The following is a 21,256-nucleotide window of genomic DNA, read 5'->3' as shown; positions in this document are numbered from 1 at the left end:
TCAGCATTTTCTTAAAATAACTAACGTATTCCTGATCAAATCTGAGACCATGGTCCTCATTAAGAAAAGGGTAGATTGCCCTCCAAGTCAAGGAGTTCAAGTATCTTGGGGTGTTGTTCACGACTGAGGCTAGGATGGAACAGGCGATGGACTGGTGAATCGTTGCGGCATCTGCTTTAATACAACTCTACTAGTCTGACGTGGTAAAGAAAGAGCTGAGCCGAAAGGCGAAGCTCTCGATAAGCTACATTCCTGCCCTTACCTATGGTTATGAGCTGTGGGTTGTGACCGAAAGAACGAGATCCCGGAATCAAGTGGCCAAAATGAGTTTCCTCCGCAGGCTTTCTGGGATCTCCCTTAGAAATAGGGTGAGAAGCTCGGTCACCAGGAAGGACTCAGTGTCAAGCCGCTTCCCCGCCCTGTTGAGAGGAGCCAGTTGAAGTAGCTCTGGCATCTGGTTAGGATGCCTCCCTGGTGAGGTGTTCCGGGCATGTCCCACCAGGAGGAGGTTCCGGGGACGACCCAGGACACACTGGTGAGACTATGCTTCTCTGGTGACCTGGGAATGCCTGTGGATCCTCCTGGAGGTGCTGGATGAAGGGGCCGGGCAGAGGGACATGTGGGCATCCCTGGTGAAGCTGCTGCCCCTGCAACCTGAGTTTGGATAACATCAGAAGGTCCAAATCAAAATCCTTAATTTTTAATGTTCAATTAAATCTTACTTTAATAATGTGTGCTTTTAATTTGGAAGGCTCAATATATTTCTGTTTTCTGTTTTTTTTATCTCCCTGAAACTGATTAGCTTGCGTCTTGCATCGTTTCATGTCTCATTGCACGGAACACGTCCTGTAGATGTCGCCCTATCACCCAATCACGCAAACATCATCGCACTGCAATTCAAATCGCTTGGCTGGGCCGCGTTTGTGCAACCATACACAAATGCGACATTTAATCTGCAGAAAAATAGAGTGAGTAGTAAAGGGAGAGTTACCTTAAAATTAATTGGAATTAGACTGGAACAAGATCAGAAGGTGAAACAAGGAGATTGAAATAAATACCTTAATCTCTGAAATTTGCTCAAATCGGTCCTACACGGCAGACAACTTTCATTTTCACTGAAGCTACTCCATAATCCACAAAGACATTTACAAGCAACCAAAAGATTTGGATCGTTTCAGCGGTTGCGTCACGTTGACAGACGCCCTTTCTTATAAACACAGTTTGGCGCGTGTTTCGCCATGCTGATGCAGTTCATGCGTTGGTCATGTGTTTATTTTAAAGCAGTATGCAGCGGTTGTTCTATGACCTAGGCACATACATCGACCCATCACAAATGGAATGATTTTTTTGTTTCAAAAGATTTTTTTTTTTCCACATATCGATTACCTGACCAATGTGTCCATTTAAAAAATTAAATGTGGATTTTGACCTTGAAAGTTTGGTTTTGGATAAATGAATAATCACAAGTCGGTATTTTAGATTCCACTGTGTAAAAATTTGAAAACCAGAAATATCTTACATCATTGTAGGAAAATGTTTAATTCTCCAATTTGACCAAACCTTTAATTAAAGATTCCAAACATTTATCAAATTCAGCGGTGTGGACTAAACACTACTAAGTGACAGTATGGCTCTGCATGCAATTATCTGTTTTTCTATTGTGTTTGGAAGCACTGCCAAAGAAACTTGTAGGACCGTTGAATGAAAAAAAGTTAAAGTTGTATTACAGTTAGTCAAGATTTTAAAGTCCCAAATGACTTAGCCTCGAACTATTCTGCTTGTGTTGTTTAAAATGGAATTTTAGTTTATATAGGATCTCAGAATCAACTGTCATCCCCACAATATTTGTTCAAATATTGTGATGGTTATACATAAAAAGTAATAAAACACTCTCTCTCTCAGCTCAAATCATAAATGTCTAAGGGTAGTTAATATTTCCGAATATACCTTACATGGTATACAGTGGTATTAAAAAATTTGGCCACGCCTGATCATTTTCAAGATTTTCCTTTATGAATCATTGATAGTTCGACAATCAACAATTTCAGTAAAATATATCATATAGCAGATAAACACAGTGATATTTGAGAAGTAAAATGAAGTTTATAGGATTTACAGAAAGTGTGCAATAATTACTTAAACAAAAGTAGTCAGGTGCATACATTTGTGCACCCTTGTTGTTTTATTGATTTGAATAACTTTAGCGCTAATATTGGGGGGATTATTTGGCAAGCTCATTGGAGTTAGAGTTTTATTACTTTTTATGATCCTTTTGTAACAAGAAGTATATGTAGTATATAATATAGTATATAAACATAATGTAATGTGTTACAAAGTAACAGCAAGCCTGACAGTGGCTAGCAAACAGCTAACATAGGAGTCTAGATCTTCATTAATAAATTAGCGGTAACCGTCACAGAAGGTCCAAATCAAAATCCTCAGTTGGCAAGGAGCAGGGTTAATATTTACAGTGATCCTTCATTTTTAGTAGCCCCCCTCACCCAATTTTCATGCCTGGTCATTTGGGTACCTGATTTTTTTTTTTTTTTTTTTAATTGTGAAATTAATTCTAGGCCGACTTTCTAAGACAAATATTGCTGCAGTATACATACTGACTTAAATCTTATCCTATTAACCTTATACAGTAACTGTACTGTTGTCCTTTTCATTCCCATCCATTTGGCTGTTGGCTCACAGAGTGGTTAGATTACCGGCACCCTGAAGTCTAATTAGTGAAGCTTGTAGTTGACCAAACATGATAACAATTAGAGTTTATACTTGAAATTCCAATTTATTACAAAAGTAAACTAGGTAAGAGATTTACAACACTTTGAGCTCAGCTGCTCCATTCGATCCTCTGTCACAGTGTGTGTAACTTTGAGGAAGCACAGCTCTCGTGCACACATACAAGACTCCTGGTGCGACCATGGGAGTTGGGGAGTTGAGAAAAAGTGTTCGAAAATTGCTTTATGGCATTAGACTTCAGCGCGTCCTCAGTGTGACAAAGGTAAAATCTTACAAAACCTGGGTGTTGACATGTCCATTGTCTCCTCAAAACAAGGGAACAGTCGATGACATCTGTTGGCCTCAGCGTAGTGACCACCGCCAAACGAGGATACCCGCTGGAGGACGCCACGCATATCGCCTTTAGTAAGATGCACAAATGTTTTATAAATAATAAATAGGGATGGTTGCACTAGTGGGGAATATCTCTGTGGTATTTTCGGTTGGAAATTGCAGCATCAAATTTTTAGACCATTATTGGATAAAGAGATGCATCTTGTATGTAGAGTGAATAACACTACCGGTAGTCTATACACCCTTGTTTTATATGCCAGATTTTTGTTGTATCGAAAAATGAGAGCGATAAATCATTTTAAACTTTTTTCATCCCTAATGTGAACAGAAACCTTACATTGCTTATAATTGTTTTCTATTTACGTTCATCCCCTGAGAGAGGAAGAAATACATAACTATCCATTAAAGCAATATGTCTTAAACATCTTTCTTGTATTCTTTTAAAAAATTTGGGAAAGTACCTCCAAATTCTTGGTTTAAGCTTTAAGATCAGGTGGTAAAAATGTTATAAAAGGCCTAGTAGAACAGTCGAACATTTTAGGGTTTTAATTTTCGTTATGGTAAATAGTGGTGGGTGTGTGATGACTCCCATAGACAATGAGTTTGAATGTAATCAGTTAATTCTGAACACAGGCCACTTCATCATTAATACACTGTAAGGTTTTGCAAAGTGCCTAGTCTTACATTATTATGTCAGTTATTTGAACATCTTTTGTATTTTTTATTTTTGTTGACTAGAAGTCACATTCATGTGGGTAAAAGTTTGCCAGTATCGTTGTCTTTTTTGGGTTTTTTTTAATCACAAAAACCTGACATTTGAGCTTGGGCTTTGTAGAGTTATTTTAGCTTCTATTCTTGTCCACAGGAACAGTACGCAGGTTCCTGGAGAAGCATGGAAGCAATATAGAAGCAGTAGTGTTTGCTGTGTCTGAAACAGAGGAGGTTTGTCTAACTTTGGTCAATCTCTACATTCTGTGTGGGGAGGACTTCTACACGTTGTTCTTATCCATTTGTGTGATTCTGTAGGCAGTGTACAAGAAATTGCTGCCTCTCTACTATCCTCGGTCTGACGAGGAGGAGAGGGTGTGTCTGCCTCTTGTGCCGGCTGATATCGGCAACTCGGAGGGCGAGCCTGTTGTACCTGAGAGGCAAATCCGAATTGCAGAGAAACCGGGAAGCTTGGACGGTAAAAAAATAGTCCCACTCAATGGACGCTTCTATATTTTAAAATTGCTCAAATGTAGCGAACCACAAAATAACTCTTCGACATTTCATTACACAAGTGTTTGGAACAACACAAATAGGAGCTCTTAGTTCCTTCCACAAAGAAATCTGTGTGCTGTTATATTATTGTGACCCTGAACACAAAATAGGCTGCAACCAAGATGACTTTCATAATTGAGATGGAGTTTGCAGGTTTTTAACTGCAAGCACGGTTTGAATGGAGCCTCACCTGACTCCCCATACTATCAATGACCAAAGTCATGCACCTCACTGATGTGAAAATGCCGAGACATTTGTAAACCAGACAACAAAGCCACAGTTTCTACCATGGTGGCATGACTTTTTTCTGATATGAAACTGTGAGCGATTCAAACATAAATGTTATTTGGGAATGGACGATGAAATCTGACCCTCAGGTGTCCCATACAGGGCTGCCTGCAGATTTTTGACTTGTCCCTCATGTGTTGCAGGCAGGGAATTTGAAAGGAAGAACCTGGAGAAAAAATAACCAAAACATTTTAAGATTCGGAGACAGCCTTGCAAACACAACCGTGAAGCCCACTCAACGACACACAGACACACACACAATAGTTGTTCTGATCACGGCATGTGCTACAGATCTCAATTGCCTGGGATCCCGGGTGACAATGGGCACACCTGAAAAATACAGGTGATTGGGAAGGAAGATGAAGACATGACTTGCCCTCAATTTAGCTTTGCCAAGTAACTATATTTACAATTTATTCCATCCATGCATCCGTTTTTTACTGCTCTTCCAGGATCAGGTCGCAGGGGCACCTGCTTTAACAGTGAAGGCCAGACTTCCCTCTCTCCAGCCAGTTCGTCACGCTCCTTTCTGAGGCATTCCCAGGCCAGCCGAGAGACATAGGCTACGTTCAGGCAGCAGGGCTTTATGCTGATTTCCAAATTGTGAAATTGATTTTTTGTGACGTCGTTCACATTTCAAAATACTGTACATGTGACTTCTTTGTGACCTGTATGTGACCTGTTTGTGAACTATAATGGCCCAAAACTGTCATGCATGCACATTGAGGACACCATGATGACATGCATGGCCAGCGTGCTTAACGTCAGTGTTTATGGAAGTGCCACAATGGATGGCTGAATTGAGTACCTGGCAATGTAGAAATTGCTGTAATACCAAAGCCAGAATATTTTCAATGTTTTATTGAATTTTAGGAGGAAATTGAACAGGAAAAGGGTTTCTGACCATAGCATTTGGTGAAAAGGTGGCAACAGTTTCTGTGCAGAGGAACTTGTGGGTGCAAAGTCAAAGCCAAGAGTGGTGGGAGAGAGATGTGCTTCCTTTTACTGACAGCAAGTTTATACACAACTTTCACAGTTGCAGGTCAGATGAAAGCGACTTGGCCATTCAGACTGAAGTAGGATGACAGAAAGCTAGGATATGGAGATCGACCGATATGGGTTTTAGGGCCATACTCCTTAGTAAAGGTAGCCCAAGTGCAGGTCAGATGAAAGCGACTTGGCCATTCAGACTGAAGTAGGATGACAGAAAGCTTGGATATGGAGATCGACCGATATGGGTTTTAGAGCCATACTCCTTAGTAAAGGTAGCCCAGGCTAGGCTAGCTTAGCTTTCTTCGTAGTTTTTTGATTATCTCCAGCTTCGTTTCCATATACATCATCTTCTTACTTCTCTCTTTAACATCACTGGCAACCTTGGGAGTCATGGATAACCAATTCAACATTCAATTAAGCACGGAAATGCATAATAAATACGATATTGAATGCACTCTCACACAAGATCAAGTCTTTAGGCAGCCATCTTTGTGACCCCGTGCGCCGACCAATAGCAGACCAGCATCTTAGTCACCTCATCATGCTGACCAAAAGTAGACCGGTATTTTAGGGAGTCGAGACGCTGAACAATGGCAGACCAGCATTGTAGTGACGCATTGCAGCGGAGGCAGTTTGACGGCAACAGAAAATAAGTGCAATTACCTTAAAACGCCTCCCTCAAGAGCAGGGGTGGGCAATTCCAGGCCACGGGGGCCGGTGTCCTGCATGTTTTCCCGTTCTCTCTCTCAAACACACCTGATTCAAATGATTAGGATTATTTTCAAGCTCCATCAGAGCTTGTTGGTTAGCTAATGGTTTAAATCAGGTGTGTTAGGGAGAAAAAACTGGAAAACATGCAGGACACTGGCCCTCGAGGGCCGAAACTGCCCACTCCTGCTCAAGAGAGAGGCAAAACAACAAACACAACCAACTCCACAGGTCATGACAGTTGAGAGGCTCGGCTGCATCAGAGCCGAAATAACCCAGTTTTACTGTAGTGTTCTCAATATAAGTGTTGGTGACACCAAGTTAAACCGCAATTATGAAGACCCTTGGTTCATTCTCTGCTTCAATTGCCTTCATTGATCATCTGTGGTGAAAACTTGAATTACAAACGACGTTATAAAAACAATTCACCGAAAATATGCGTCAATTTCGATACTCATGTGTGAAATATAATAAAATGAAATTTATGGCATATAATTAACTGAGGATGGTTTCAGATAGTGTTGCCATGCTGTTTGATGATGCGGCTGTCTGCAAACCGGAAATGGAAATGCATCATCGGCAAACCCGGAAGTACTTTTATTGGCAAAACCCTTCCTTTACAATATAGAAACTGTTTTCTTAGCATTATTTGAAACAAAAATACATCCCGCTGAATCAGCCTTAAAGGCATTTACATTGATTCCTTCATATCGGCCGGTCGGACTTAAAAAGGGTCATTACCAATATATGCTTGGCCCGGCTGATACGTTGATCTCTAATGGCGATTGGTTTCAGAACCACATAACCAAGCGGCCTAGGTCACATTTGAAAAAAATTGGATCTGTGTTTTTCAAGCTAGCGCTGAAAGATTACAGGTCACATAGGGGCAAAAATAGAATTGGGTCACTTCAAACTGCTTTCTAAATGTAGCAATAGTCTCTCCTACATGTCCTGGATTGTCCCTGGAGTGTTCCCCCAGTGTGACATGCTAATGCTGGAACATTGAGCTTCTTACCCTATCTGCAGGAAAGTCCATACACCCTGTGGAGGAAACTCAGTTTGGCCTCTTGTATTTTGGGTTCTTATTCTTTTGGTCATGACCCACAGCTCGTGACCATAGGTGAAGGTAGGAACGTAGCTCATTCGGTAAATTGAGAGCTTTGCTCTTCAATTAAGGTCCTTCACCACCACAACAAACCGGTACAGAGTCTAAGCACACCGCAGTGATCCATCTGTCGATCTCTTGCACTACCATAGCTGTTTCCTGAGATATTTGAACTCCTTCACTTTTAGCAGGATCTCACGCCCAACCCAGAAAAGGCAAGCCACTCCTTTCCAGCTGAAGAACATGACCTCAAATTTGGAGGTGCTGAGCTTCATCCCAACCGCTTCACACTATGCTGCAAACTACTCCAGTGAGAGTTGAAGATCATGGCTTAATCATGCTTAAAAAGCAGAAATGCAGTACTGAGTTCACCAAACCGGACCCTATCACTGCTTTGACTCCACTTTGAAATTCTGTCCATGAAAGTAATGAACAGAATCAGTGACAAAGGGAACCCTTGGCGGAGTTAGTTACTGTTGGGCAATGCGAACCAAATGCTGACATTGTTGGAATTCCCCCATGACTCATGCCATCCATCCTAAGTCGAGGTCAGCAGCAGCACCCCATCTCCACCGATGTCAATGGTGCATCGCTTCTTTCCCTCAAGATGCTAGATGGTGACCCAGAATTTCTTCAAAGCCATCTGAAAGTAATTCTGTATGGCCTCACAGACCTCCTCCCATGCCTGTGTTTTTGTCTAGGTGACACCCAAAGCCATATTTTGCCAGGCCAGTAGGTACACGTCAGGTATCTCCAGAATTCCACAGGCAAAAGGGACCTTCTTCAGGTTGATAGCATCCTTTACAGCTGGTGTCCACCATCGGTCTCTGGGATTGCCGCTATGACAGCCACTGGCCTACTTACGGCCACAACAATTGGCCGCCTCGACAATGTCCTCTGCCTCCCTCAGGACTTGGAAAAAGTTCCATCGGTGAGAGTTGGAACTTTGTACAACAAGGGATGCTTCTAAATGGTCCCAGCAGACCCTGACAAAACGCTAGGGCCTGAATCTTCGGACCAGCATCTTCTCCCGCCATTAAAGCCAACACACTACCAGGTGGTAATCAGTTGGCAGCTCCGCCCTTCTCTTCACTCGAGTGTCCAAAACCAAACAAAAAGAGAACATGCAATCTCACACCGGTAGGCTGGAGTCAACCTCTGCACTAACCAGTCTGTCACTGTGCAATCTGTCACTGTGCAACACTGAACGTTGTCAAACGTAGCAATTTTTTTTCTTTTACGTCTGTCACTATCTGTCAGGGCTTGAAATTGGTCATCAACAGGTTCATAATTAGTTGTCACCATTATCGCAAGGAACATTAAATTTGAAATATGCCCAATACGGTACAAAGAAAATTCTCTCTGCCAAACATGCAACACTTGAAGTTGAACAAAGAAAAAAGTTAGTCTCTTACTCAAACATCAACATGTCTCTGTCAGGCGTTGTGGTCAAAGAAGCCCAGAATACTCTGGGGCATTGGATTTTCAACAGAAATGATGGACTGCTCACGCAGCTCCCGTGGCTTTATGTGGAGCTCACGTGTTGGGTAAAGGTCAAACAAAAACACCAGGTGCCCACTGGTTTCGGACATGCTCCACTTGACTTATTTAAATGCTATTAGAAGATGTTGTTTGCGAGAACTTCTTTTTAATTTTCTCAGCTTTAACTTCCCTTATTGCAAAGCTTTCTCAACTTGTTTGACATAAAACATGTTTTTATGTTAAAAACACAATAGAAATGTGCCGATAGTTTTCTCTTTACAACACTTATTCAACATGTAGTACGGGTTCCAACACTTATAAAGACCTAGTTTGTTACATATCATGACATATGAAACATGTGCCTTTAAACTCAATTCATGTGTAAAATGTGTTAAACAAATGAAAGGTAGTTACTGAATGTATGTCGCAGCACTGTTATATAAGTAAATATTTCTAAAAGCAAGCAAGTTTGTGAAATTTCATATTTACTCTTCACGGAGAGAAACCTGTTTGGCCACACTTCACTTCACAATCTCTTGTTTCCTTTTTATCTCAGAAGTGCCAAACAGGTGGTGGTGTGCGACCAATTCAGAACATGGGCAGAAAATGTCTTAATTTTGATAATAAATTAACACCAATAAACAGGGTATCTCAAAAAGAATACACCAAAGTTACCACGTTGCTAAACATATTGCATTTTGTTGTAAAGAGATGCATTACTATACATTAAACAAAACAAACTACCACAGAAGTCCAACTTTATTCAACTTCAATTCAAATTCCATTCATAAGGTGCACCTGATTATAAGGCACACTGTTTGTTTTAATTAAAGATTTGAGTGTGCCTTATAAATAGTGTGTAAAATTTTAAATGTTTTTGGTTAAAACAAACATTTTTACACACTTTTACACAATTACATGACAAAGTACATAAAGCAGTAGTTATTCTAACCAGTTTAAAAAAAAAAAAAATGAAAAGGGACTGACTCCCTCACACAGTCTTTAGTGTGAGTGCATGCCATTGGTGTTCTTCAGTGAGATTCTAATTCCCCAAGACATTGAATATTGGGTTTTCATTATCGGTAACCTAATAAACATCCAAACTACAAGAAATAACGTTAATATAAATAACGTAAATACATATTACCCTCCTCTGTGATAAATTCATAGGTGAAGTGACTGGAAAAAATGTTTTTTTACATTACCATTTTTTTTTTACATTTTTACATTGACTTTTACATTTACCATTTTTATATTAGTCAGCAAAGTAGCCATTTAAAGAAATTGGATGTGAAAAATTTGGCAGTGACCGTGCTAGTGAAACATCTGGACACCTACACAAACTGACGTCATGTCAAGTCTGAGAACATTATTCTTTGCCTTACTGTATCACACCTATTTATTTATTTTTTAACAATTTTATGTATAAATCAACTATAAAAGTTGTCTGCTTTTTGGAATAGATGATTCAGAGGAAGACAATCTGGAATCTGATCTGGGCCAGGTGGGCAATCATGCCTTTGCCCGAATGGAGGGCGATGTCGACAAGCAACGCAAGCTGATCCTGCAGGGACACATATCCGATGCAGCCATGCAAAAGCAGCACCAGAGAAAGTAAGAGCAGCAGTAACAACAAAACTGAAAGTGCTGCCAATAGCTCCTAGCAACACACATCACATTTCTAGCATCAAGCCAAGGAACAACACAAAGACAATCAAGCATATCTTCCTAATGAAGTTGAAATGGCTCGTTTTGTTTGATGGAACGATTGATTTCACAACACGTTTTTGTTTTTTTTTTTCCCCTTGGCCACCCTTTTTCTGAAATAAATTTTATGTCCTAACCACTGAGGGCTAGGATCCCATTGACATCACTTTGTTTCTTATTCCAGCAACTAAAGCACTTTTTGGAAGACTGTGCATACTCAAAAACTCACCAAACTTTGCAAACTCGTGCATCACAGTAAAGATGTGTGTATTTACTAACTTGTTATACAAGACAGATGGTTCATCTGGGCATCGGTGGACAAAAAATTGCTGATTCTCCTACTTTTTGTGTGTCTCTTTTCTAGCTACAACCGCTGGTTGTGTCGGGCCAGAGCAGAGGACCTCTCTGATATCGCTGCCCTGAAAGCATTATATCAGACAGGTACTGTTGTGGAGTCTTGTGTGTGTGTCTGCAAAAGTAGGGCTGAAGCCAGCCATTGACTTATCCACTTCCACCAATGCAAAATATTTTCAATAGAGGGCAGTGTTGCTGCACATTTTACATTGTGGGAGATTGAATCCATATTTCTGTACTGTGGTGCCCCGTGCGTATGCGCCCCATTCAGCAAAATAGTGACAGTTTACACAACAACGGGAGATACCTTTTTTTTTGCCACATGATTCTTTATGACTAGACTATTAGCTTTGTCTTAACCCCATTGTGGAAGGGACCATTATCTGTCCGCCAATCATTACACTGTCTAGCTATGCCTACGCAGTTTCAAGTTCCGCCGCTTTAGATACCCTACGCTACATGATCGCTATTGGTTGTTTCAAGAACGCGCACAACTTTAATTTGAAAGACATTCATGTAGTAGTTTGTGTGTGTGCCATGCAGTCGAGAGGTTCAGGGGTTTGAATCTTGAAAATAATACTCCTAGATGGCATTTGCAAATTGCTTCGAGGCCCCAATTATTTCTCACGAAGCACTTGAGGACCCACAGCACCCTCCTCTAGAAAATGAATGGATACATAGTGTTCATGCAATTTAAATTTGAATGACTAACACCACAGTGATGTACTGTATTAGAAACCACATAAACCTGTCTTATCTAAGAATCATGTTAAAACTTCTTTAATCGATATGTCATATGTGTGACCTTTTCTTTTTGTTTCCAGGCGTGGACATGTGTGGCAGGACGGTGATGGTTGTGGTGGGAAGAAACATTCCAGTGACTCTAATAGACCTTGAGAAGGTGCCATTTTCCTGTTACTATGACCTTTTTCCGTAAGAGTCCATGAAAAAAAATCCAATCTTTGTAATCTCCCATATATATTGGATGTTCGGAGGGGCCGTAGGCGCAATATGGCAGCCTGGCCTGTCAGCCTGCCCCAGGGCAGCTGTGTCTAAACAATGTAGTTTACCACGACTGGTGTGTGAGTGCTTTTTGGTAAATGAGTTGTCAGCATGAGCCCTTTGAGTACTTAAGGGTGATCGAAAAGTGCTATAAAGTGCAATTTCCATTTACCGTACAGGCATGTTACTGAGGAAAAAAATCTAAACTGTGTTGAACCAATAATGTCATCAAAATGTATTCTCGTTATGCATTCAAATGCATTTTAAGTAAAATACCCATGATAAAACTTTCTGGTCACCACTAGGCCACACCAAAGGTCAAACAAACAAAAATCGAAAATCAAATTTAGACATTGTAATATTAAGGTGTTGAAAAACACATACACACCTATCATTATTAAAACAAAACAAATTTTGGCAAGTGATGTCTCATAAATTAATTGTAAACTTAATAGAATTATTTTTTGGGGGGTGAGGCCAAGGATATATTTAGCTCAATTTCATCTGTATACATGCTCATATTTCAAAGTTTCATACATTTTCAATATGCACACTACATGTTATGCAAAAAAAAAAAAAAAATCCCTTTGGCTTGCTGCTTTTTTTTTGTCTGCTTTCCAGTAGTTTTATTTTTATTGAATTTCCTTGATAATGCATGCTCCACAATCTTTATGATAATAATAACATTCAAAATTGCTTTTAATTGCAAACGTCATTCATCAACCTGAAGAATATATCAAACAATAAAATGGAAGTAGCTATGTTTTATAGATCTTATTAGAATTTGAGATCACACTAATAATCATTGACTGTCATTTTACTGCAAAATTAAGTCAAATGTTTTTGAGACACCATGTATGGAGTGGAGAACGTTTTATCTTTAAAAAAAAAAAAATCTTATTTTCAGATTAAGAATTTTATTTTAGGGTCCCAGGTACAACTACTAAACAACAAATAAAATGCAATTAAAAATATACCATATGCTGTAGAATGTTTTAATCAAATGAGTTTTTTTGTGTTCTTACAGGCCTTGCTGTATTTCATACACGTCATGGACCACATTGCTGTAAAAGAGTATGTGATGGTTTACTTTCACACGCTGACGGGCGAACACAACCACCTGGACACGGAATTCCTCAAAAACCTCCATGGCATTGTCGACTCAAAGTAAGTGTGTAATGCCCACCTTGCTCACGTAACTCTGATTGACATTAGTTTACAAAGTACAGAAGCCTGTGTTCTTTTCATTGACACTGATTCAATTGTTTTTATTGATTTATTTATTTTTTGCCCTCACATCTATTTAACCCTTGTGCACAGAATTTGATTTAACGACCAGTGTCACCTTTTTGACCACTTTGGCGAAAGGAGTTTTGAAGCATGTTTACGAAGTCATTTATGAATATTCTTTTTTCTTTCAATCCCTCAAAATATTCAGTGGCATCAGATCTATCCATACATATGTAGGTTTTTACTTATTTATTCATGCCCCCCCAACATTCATTATAAGTGCAACAAAGGCGACTGAAAAAAATGAAAGGGGCTGCATCAAAAAAAAGAAAAATTTTATAACACGTATTATAGCTTTGAATATGTCATCAACTCATAACCAAACAAATTCTGTTAATGGCTTTTGAGGTGTGATAAACTTTGTCATTTATGAGTATTCTTTTCTTTCAACCTCTCAAAAAATTCAGTGGCATCAGATCAATCCATACATATGTTGTTTTTCATTTACTTGTTTATCCCCCACACCCCAGTACAATATACGTGCAAAAAACTGACTTTGAAAAAACTTAAAGGGGCTGTATCAAAAATAATGTTTTTTTTTTTTTTTTTTTTAATATTTTCCCATGACACGATCAAACTTTGAATATGTCATTAACTCATAATATAGCAAAAATAATCCAAGCATGTAAATATTTGGGGCAGTGGCATTTATACTAAAAAAAATCCTCCTCGAACATTTTTTTAACCAAGACGGCCGATGGCTTTTGAGTTTTTTCAACTATACTCATAATGTTCAGTAGCATCAGAGCCATCCATAATTGTTTTTTTTTTATGTTTTATTTTCATCCCACCCAAGACAATTTAAGTTTAAAAATGTGACTTTCGAAAAAAAAAAAACATCAAAAGGGCTGTATTAAAAAAAAAAAAGCCCCCAAAAATCTCTTTGATTGCATGTTTTATATAACACATTATAGCTTTGACAAAAAAATTCTACGCAAACCCATTTATTGGCAATGTCAGTTATACTGAAAAAGTATTCTCTTGGACACAATTTGGACGTTTTTGAGGACATATAATTTGTAAATATTTTCTTCTTTCCACCACTCAAAATGTTTAGTGGCATCAGACCCATCCATAAATATATAGTATTGGCCGTAGGGAAGCACCCTGTGTGCAACGAAAATAGTATTGTTAAGATGATTACTCTGTATAATTCTTATATTGTTTGTATGTCCGACTTGAAAATGTTTTACAAGATTACTAATGGCGTGAAAAGGCCATTACGACACAACGAAGACAAATTCAGAATTAATAAAATTCATGTAGAGAACAGCAAGAAGTACTAATGTTTATTCTTTTACTTGGTTTTTAATCCTTTCCCCCTCAAATTCAGTGTTGCATTCAAGTCAAGACATGCCTGCTTAAATGAATCAAATCAAACTTATGTGCACTTTTCATGAATAAAATGCGGATAAGAAGACAATCTTGTTTTACAATCCACACCACGGAGAATCAAACCTATATGCACTTTTCATCAATAAAATAGTTGATTCTCATCTGTATGGTGTGCAACATAAATAAAAATTGTATTCTCATCTGCGTGGTTCAACTACAAAGCGCCTCGTTGCATTTTTATTTATGAAAAATGCATACAAGTAAAAAAGTGTGATTTGAGAATGATCCATTTATTCTTTTACAAATGAGTAGAACTTATTTTCTCAACATTGTAGCTGCTTTCAAAACATGCAATACATAAAATATCTGTAATTAAATAACTGCAAATATGTTTTGAGGCCTTTTCCCATTTATTTCAATGGCGAACCAGTTATCGCTCCCAGAAAGGCTTAATGTCTTGCTGAGCATTATCCTGTGCAAAAATGCAAACCGTTACTGCAGTATCACGTCTGATTCAGCATACTTGTTGCATATTTGTATCAAAGAGGTGTCTGTGTTGACTACAGTAGATTTCTTTGCTTCCTAGTTTCTGAAGAAAGCCGTCTCATCCTGTTGTCACTGTTCTGTGTTATTGACGTACCATTGCAGAATCAATGGTACAAAGGCAAATGCCTAAATTCATTATTAGATGACTTTGAAGATAGTTTTAGAAGTTTTATAGGCTTGTAACAGTGGTCATGCAGCAGGACACAGCAATAGTGTATTTTTTTGCAACTTTTGGTGTGCCTGCTCTATATAAGTTGATTCTTCAGTGGGTGGTCTTTTAAAGCATTTCTGAAGCTTAAGAATCCCAGGAGGAGGTCAGCATTATTCCTCTGCTAACTATCAAGCTCCTTCTATCCATCCAACCAACCTCTGCTGTGTTCTCCATATTACTCACCAGGATCTCACTCTTCCATAAATACTTCTAACCCGCAAAAGAAGGATTGCCATGTGGGCTTACCTCGGTGTGTGGTGGGTTGTAATTCAAACTCTCAAACAGTGTTCTGGCTCACTTGCCGGGAGAAGTGAGCCCATGCATGGTGTGTTTCAACCCATCTTGCCTGTTCCCTATGCTTCAGAGGTCTTCTGGCTCTAGGCCGCCTGAACTGGCAGACATGAACCTGCCGACCCACAATGTTTCCAGTTATTACTGGCTGTGTTGGGAGGCATAAGAGCTTGACCTTTTTTGTGTTGTAGCATAAAAACAAGCCATTCTCTCAACTCTTATATTGTTAGGAGAGCTTTGAATGTCATAGTATTGAAGCATACGGTATCTATATCTCTCTCTCTCTCTCTCTCTCTTTTATATATATATATATATAATATATATAAACATTTACAGCAACGTATGTTGTATGTATGTATTTTGGTCTTACTCCAGACCTGTTCTTAACCAAGAAACTTTGTAACTCTCAATTTTCTCTTTCATATGGTCAAGGTTTAAGAAGAATATACAGGCCTTCTACTTTGTTCATCCAACATTTCGAGCCAAGGTGAGAGTTATCATCCATTTATCCATCCATTTTTTATAGCCAGAGGTGCACATAATTTTTTTTTGTATGTATGTGATTTACCTTTTTTCTCATATACCACTGATGTTTGACAGTATGGAATCTCCTATGTTCACTGTGACACATCAAAACATTAAGTCAAGCAGGCAAGAAATGTCCAGTGCAAAGATATCATGACAGCAGGTGAAGCCATTTTGGAGGAACCTCCCCACAGTCCAGCCAGGTGTTCAGGCCCCCCCCCCCAAAAAAAAAAACATAGGTCGTTGCTCATAACTCGCAATGGTCCAACAAATTATCGCTCACCATTCATCCAATCCCCTCTCCGAACCGGGAGCAGAGGGCAGGGAAAAGAGGAGCAAAGCTGAAGACAGACCCATTAACTACATGCCTGGTGTTTAAATGTGTTTTTAGTCGGGATTGAAAGATTTCTACTGATGGGGCTAGGGGAACTTCCATTAATAGGGCAATCCAGAGTACTGGCGCACAAATGGAAAAAGCCCTTGATCTCACGGACTTCTCTTTAGCCTGTGGGTTCGATAACAAACCGGCATGTTGACCGAAGTTGTCGGGACGGAACATATTATGATACTAAGTCGACGAGATCGGAAGGCACTAAACCATGTAAAATGTTATCAGTAATTAACAACACCTTAAAATCACATCTTAAGGTGTATTGGAAGCCAATGCAGGTCAGCTAGTGTCGGAGTAATATGATCGAACTTTCTCGTCCTTGTCAAGAGTAGCTGCTGCATTTTGTACAGACTGCAGACTTTTGAAGCCCAGAAAACAAAATGTTATAATAGTCAAGGCGTGACGTAACAAATGCATGAATTAATGTTTCAGCATCGCGAGGAGACAGAAAAGGGCAAATTTTATCGATATTGTAAAGGTGAAAAAAAGCCTTTCTCGCCGTGTTCTTAACATGTGTTTGAAAAGAGAGTTGAGTCAAGTATCACGCCGGTGTTTTTTGCAACTCTATTTTGGGCAATAGTACAGATATCAAGGTTCAAAGTTGTATTCTTAGACAAGTGCTGATGATAAACAGGGCCAATAATTAACATCTCTGTTTGACTAGGGTTAAGAAGCAGAAAATTGGAAGACATCCATTGTTTAATCTCGGCAAGGCAGGCCTCCAGGTTATAGCACTTCCACGGATCCGTTATTTCTAAAGACATGAATAGTTGGGTATCATCAGCATAGCAATGAAAACTAATAGCATGTTTAAGTATAATATCGCCAAGAGGGATCATGTAGATATTACACAGTAAAGGACCAATTACCGACTCCTGCGGGACACCACATGAAACAGAAAAAGATTCAGAGATCGCATTGCCATGAGAGACACCATGCATCCTTCCGCAGATGTAAGATTTGAACCAAGAAAGTGCTGATCCCAAGATACTAACACATGATTCAAGACGTTCTATAAGAATATGATGATCAACATTGTCAAATGCGGCACTAAGGTCAAGCAATAATAATATTGATGAGATGTTTGAATCCATGGCTAGGAGAAGAACATTTCACTTTTACAAGGGCTGTCTCAGTTGAGTGGTTAGCTCTAAATCCTGACTGACGGAGTTCAAATCTACTGTTATCAATCATGTAATTACTAAGCTGCTGTGCTATAATTTTCTGAAGAATTTTTGCAATAAATGGAAGATGTGACACTGGTCTATAATTAAAGAGATTTTCAATATCTAGGTGAGGTTTCTTAATTAATGGTTGAATGACGGCCGTCTTAAAAGCTTCTAGTACAATGCCAGAGGAGAGCGACAGATTGATAATATTCAAGGCGGATCATCCTAAAATCGGGACTAAGTCTTTAACGAGTTTGCCTGGAAGCGGGTCGAGCATGCAGGATGTCTGCTTTGCTGCTTTGACGGGGTGTGTAAGACACTCCAGGGATACTAAATCAAACTGGGACAGGGTTACCAGACTTTCATGAACCTGATTGTCCAAACTAGCATCAGCAATCACAGAACCAGAGAGGGTAAGTGGCGCTGCCTTTTTTTTTTGTTTTTAATTTCGTCTCTTATTAGCTGAATCTGCTGAATATAAAATTGCATGAAATCGTGTGCTGAATGGCGGGAGCTATGATTAATCTGCTGCTGTTGCGTTAGCTTTGCTACAGTATCAAATAAATATTTAGGGTTGTATTTATTAAGACCAATCATTTTGGAAAAATAATTTGTTTTAGCCAGCCTAAGAGCCTCTTTATATTTCAGCAAGCTATCGCACCAGGCCTCGAGTTTGGTTGTTCGCCATTTACGCTCAAGTTTACTACTTATCAATTTAAGCATGCATGTTTCATCTGCAATCCATGGTGTGCCGCTTCAGACTAGTTTTAAATTTCAACGGTGCTATGGAGTTTAGGGAATTTAAAAGAACTGTATTGAAATCGTTTGTGAGCTTGCCAATTGAACCAATAAAAGAAGGAAAAGACGTTGTTGCCCAAGGCAGTAGTTCAGAAAGCGCAGCCGTGGTTGATGAGTTAAGATTATGGCTCTTATAATCTTGGTTGTGGTCACTAAGACCACACTGAGCCAGGAATTTGAACGTTATAAGATAATGATCGGACATAGCATTAGTGTACGGCGATATTGTGACATTTGAGGCAGTTAGGCCACGGGTTAACACTAAATCTAAGATAAGGTAAAAACCAAATACATTGATTATTGCTTGAAATGCTACAGTAAGTGGCTCTGACAGGGAGTTCTTTTGAATATTGAAGTCACCCATAATGAATATATTATTCACATGAGTTATTAAATCAGTCATAAGTTCAGGGAAATCATCTAAAAACCCAGAATATGGACCGGAAGAATGGTAAATAACTGCTACATACAATGTTGGTGAGGAGCTGGATCGCATAACAAGAGCCTCAAATGTCTTGAAGGTGTGAGTAATGACAATGTAATGACCCATGCGGTGGCCGGGGGTGTGTGGCATCGTTACGGTGGCACGGCACACAGCGGTGCATTATGTGATTTCTGTCTGGCATGCGTACCTGCGTAAAACTTATGTGCATGCCTGTCTATAGCTGCTTATCCTCACTAGGGTCGCCAGTGTACAAAAGAAATTAAAATTAGGTTTTATTGTCTTTGGAATAAAATTTTGACCCAGAAGCAGACAGGAAACTAAAGCGGAGAAGTAATAAGTCTTTGTGCACAAAAAGTCCAACTTAACTACAGTGAGCGTCAAAAACTAGAACTGACTACAAAATAGGACTCTGAAAACTTACTAGACTTGGGAGTAACTCGTAAGACATTGCAAATTTGACATAATGTTTTGACGTGTCACAGAGAACATAGAAGATTACATACTGTCAGACATCAATCGTACAGTATATGAGAAAAAAGGTCATTTAGTCCCATTGTTTAGTACTAATCAAAAGCAGATTTATTTTTTCCTTTGGTGACATTTGTTTTACACTGTACTTTCTGCAAACAAACTATTTTTTATAAATACATGGATGTGTGTGATGGTCAGTATTCCCTTTGGACAGAATTCCTACGTGCTACATTCTTGTTCTGCATTTTTTTGCTGTTATTAGTGCTACAATAATTTTGTGTATGAAGAAAAGCTCACTTGTTACATACAGTTCAGTTACATACAGTGTTGCGATGCACTGTTATATTTTAGAACAACATATGTGAATGCATATACATACAATGGACAGACAATGTACCGTATTTTTTGGACTATAAGCCGCTTATAATCCAGTGCGGCTTATCTTTGCAAGCAAATGTGTGTATCTGTTCGAGGTGTCAATTTGTGGAACTATCAAATAGAACTGAAAAGATGTGAATCAATGGCTATGCTCAAAAAGAGTTAAAACAATATATAATTAAAAAATATTTATGTCTATATTTAATAAGAGTATAAAATTTTGGGTAAATTTGCGATGTGTAAATTTTACATACAGTACACAGTATATATGATTTTATTCATGTATTTATGATTGTATATAATTATGTAGAATGTGTGATTATGTTCACTAAAATAAACTATCAAACAAAGGGAGAGATAAAAAGATGCAATTGAAGTATTGATTTCGATTTTGAACTGCTATTTCACGAACAGATGTCCATCCATCCATTTTCTATAAATATATTGGGACTAAACATGCAGGCATGTTCAGTTTGCTGTTGGCAGACAATTACAAAAAACGTAACTAAAAAAATTAACTTCAGATACCATATTTTTGGGTAAAGATCTGATATTACTACCTGTGGCTCATAGTCAGGTGCGGCTTATCCGTGACAAAAGTCATTTTTTTGCTCATATTTTGCTTCTGCAGCTTATATACCGGTGCACTTTATATTCCGGAAAATACGGTACTTTGACTTCCCTGACCTGGAATCCGTTTGTGTGCATTCACACTTGCATTAACATGATGGGCCAGTGTAGGAAACAAAACTTGGTCTGTTTCAAGTGAATCAAATTGTAGGCGTGAATCCACCCTAACGAACCATTAACAACAGCATAGAAATTGTTATGTCAAGCAGCAATCTAGTCACATCTGTATATATAGGACCTTATGTGTCAAAGGTGGTAAATGTATGAAAAAGACAAAAGATGAAAAATACAATGGAAAAAATACAAATGCATAACCATTTAGCAACTTGCATAGCGTGCATAGAAATGCATAGCATTTCATTACCGGTTTAATGTGCCATTCTCTAAATAAAGATTTCCTGTTAATGAAGCAATTGAAGCATTCTTGTGTCATATAACGCTATTGTCAATACCTGCAGGCGTCCACGTGGTTCTTCACCACCTTCAGCGTGTCTGGCATGAAGGACAAGGTGCGCTACATCGACAACTTACAGCAGCTCTTCAACTGCATCAGGCCGGAGCAGATTGACATCCCACCTTTTGTGCTGGAGTACGATACACGGGTGAGCGTCCACCCAGACACACACACACACACACACACACACACACACACACACGCACACACACACACACACACACTTTGATTACTTTGGTTAAGTTTAACGTAAATGTTCAAGAAGTTCCCATAAACAGTGAAAACAGTGTCAAACTGTTGCCAAAACCCTTTCTTAACTGACTCATAACATTTTAATATTTC

The 21,256-nt window shown here is 39.0% G+C and overlaps 1 protein-coding gene and 1 long non-coding RNA gene across 3 annotated transcripts in view; one reads left to right on the top strand and one right to left on the bottom strand.

Moving 5' to 3' along the window:
* The window catches only part of LOC148424151 (ganglioside-induced differentiation-associated protein 2-like), a 33,928-nt gene that overhangs the window by 2,983 nt on the left and 9,689 nt on the right, over positions 1 to 21,256 (top strand). For both annotated transcript variants that reach the window (XM_088415592.1, XM_088415593.1), the window contains exons 5-13: positions 3,062 to 3,150; positions 3,944 to 4,020; positions 4,105 to 4,264; positions 10,381 to 10,531; positions 10,989 to 11,065; positions 11,803 to 11,879; positions 13,008 to 13,147; positions 16,086 to 16,140; positions 20,919 to 21,062. In XM_088415592.1, coding sequence (XP_088271718.1) covers positions 3,062 to 3,150; positions 3,944 to 4,020; positions 4,105 to 4,264; positions 10,381 to 10,531; positions 10,989 to 11,065; positions 11,803 to 11,879; positions 13,008 to 13,147; positions 16,086 to 16,140; positions 20,919 to 21,062 — 970 coding nt within the window. The remainder of the gene's footprint in view (positions 1 to 3,061; positions 3,151 to 3,943; positions 4,021 to 4,104; positions 4,265 to 10,380; positions 10,532 to 10,988; positions 11,066 to 11,802; positions 11,880 to 13,007; positions 13,148 to 16,085; positions 16,141 to 20,918; positions 21,063 to 21,256) is intronic.
* On the bottom strand, positions 160 to 21,062 carry LOC148424153 (uncharacterized). The gene is made up of 2 exons (XR_015865698.1): positions 20,913 to 21,062; positions 160 to 654 (listed from the first exon to the last, which is right to left on the bottom strand). It is a non-coding gene; the product is annotated as an uncharacterized LOC148424153 (long non-coding RNA).

This window comes from Hippichthys cyanospilos, chromosome 5 (assembly GCF_059441005.1).
Source record: "Hippichthys cyanospilos isolate Australia breed blue-spotted pipefish chromosome 5, RoL_Hcya_1.0, whole genome shotgun sequence".
Taxonomy (NCBI): Eukaryota; Metazoa; Chordata; class Actinopteri; order Syngnathiformes; family Syngnathidae; genus Hippichthys; species Hippichthys cyanospilos.
The sequence above is the reverse complement of the archived record's forward strand: the minus strand, read 5'-3'. Positions and strand labels throughout refer to the sequence as shown.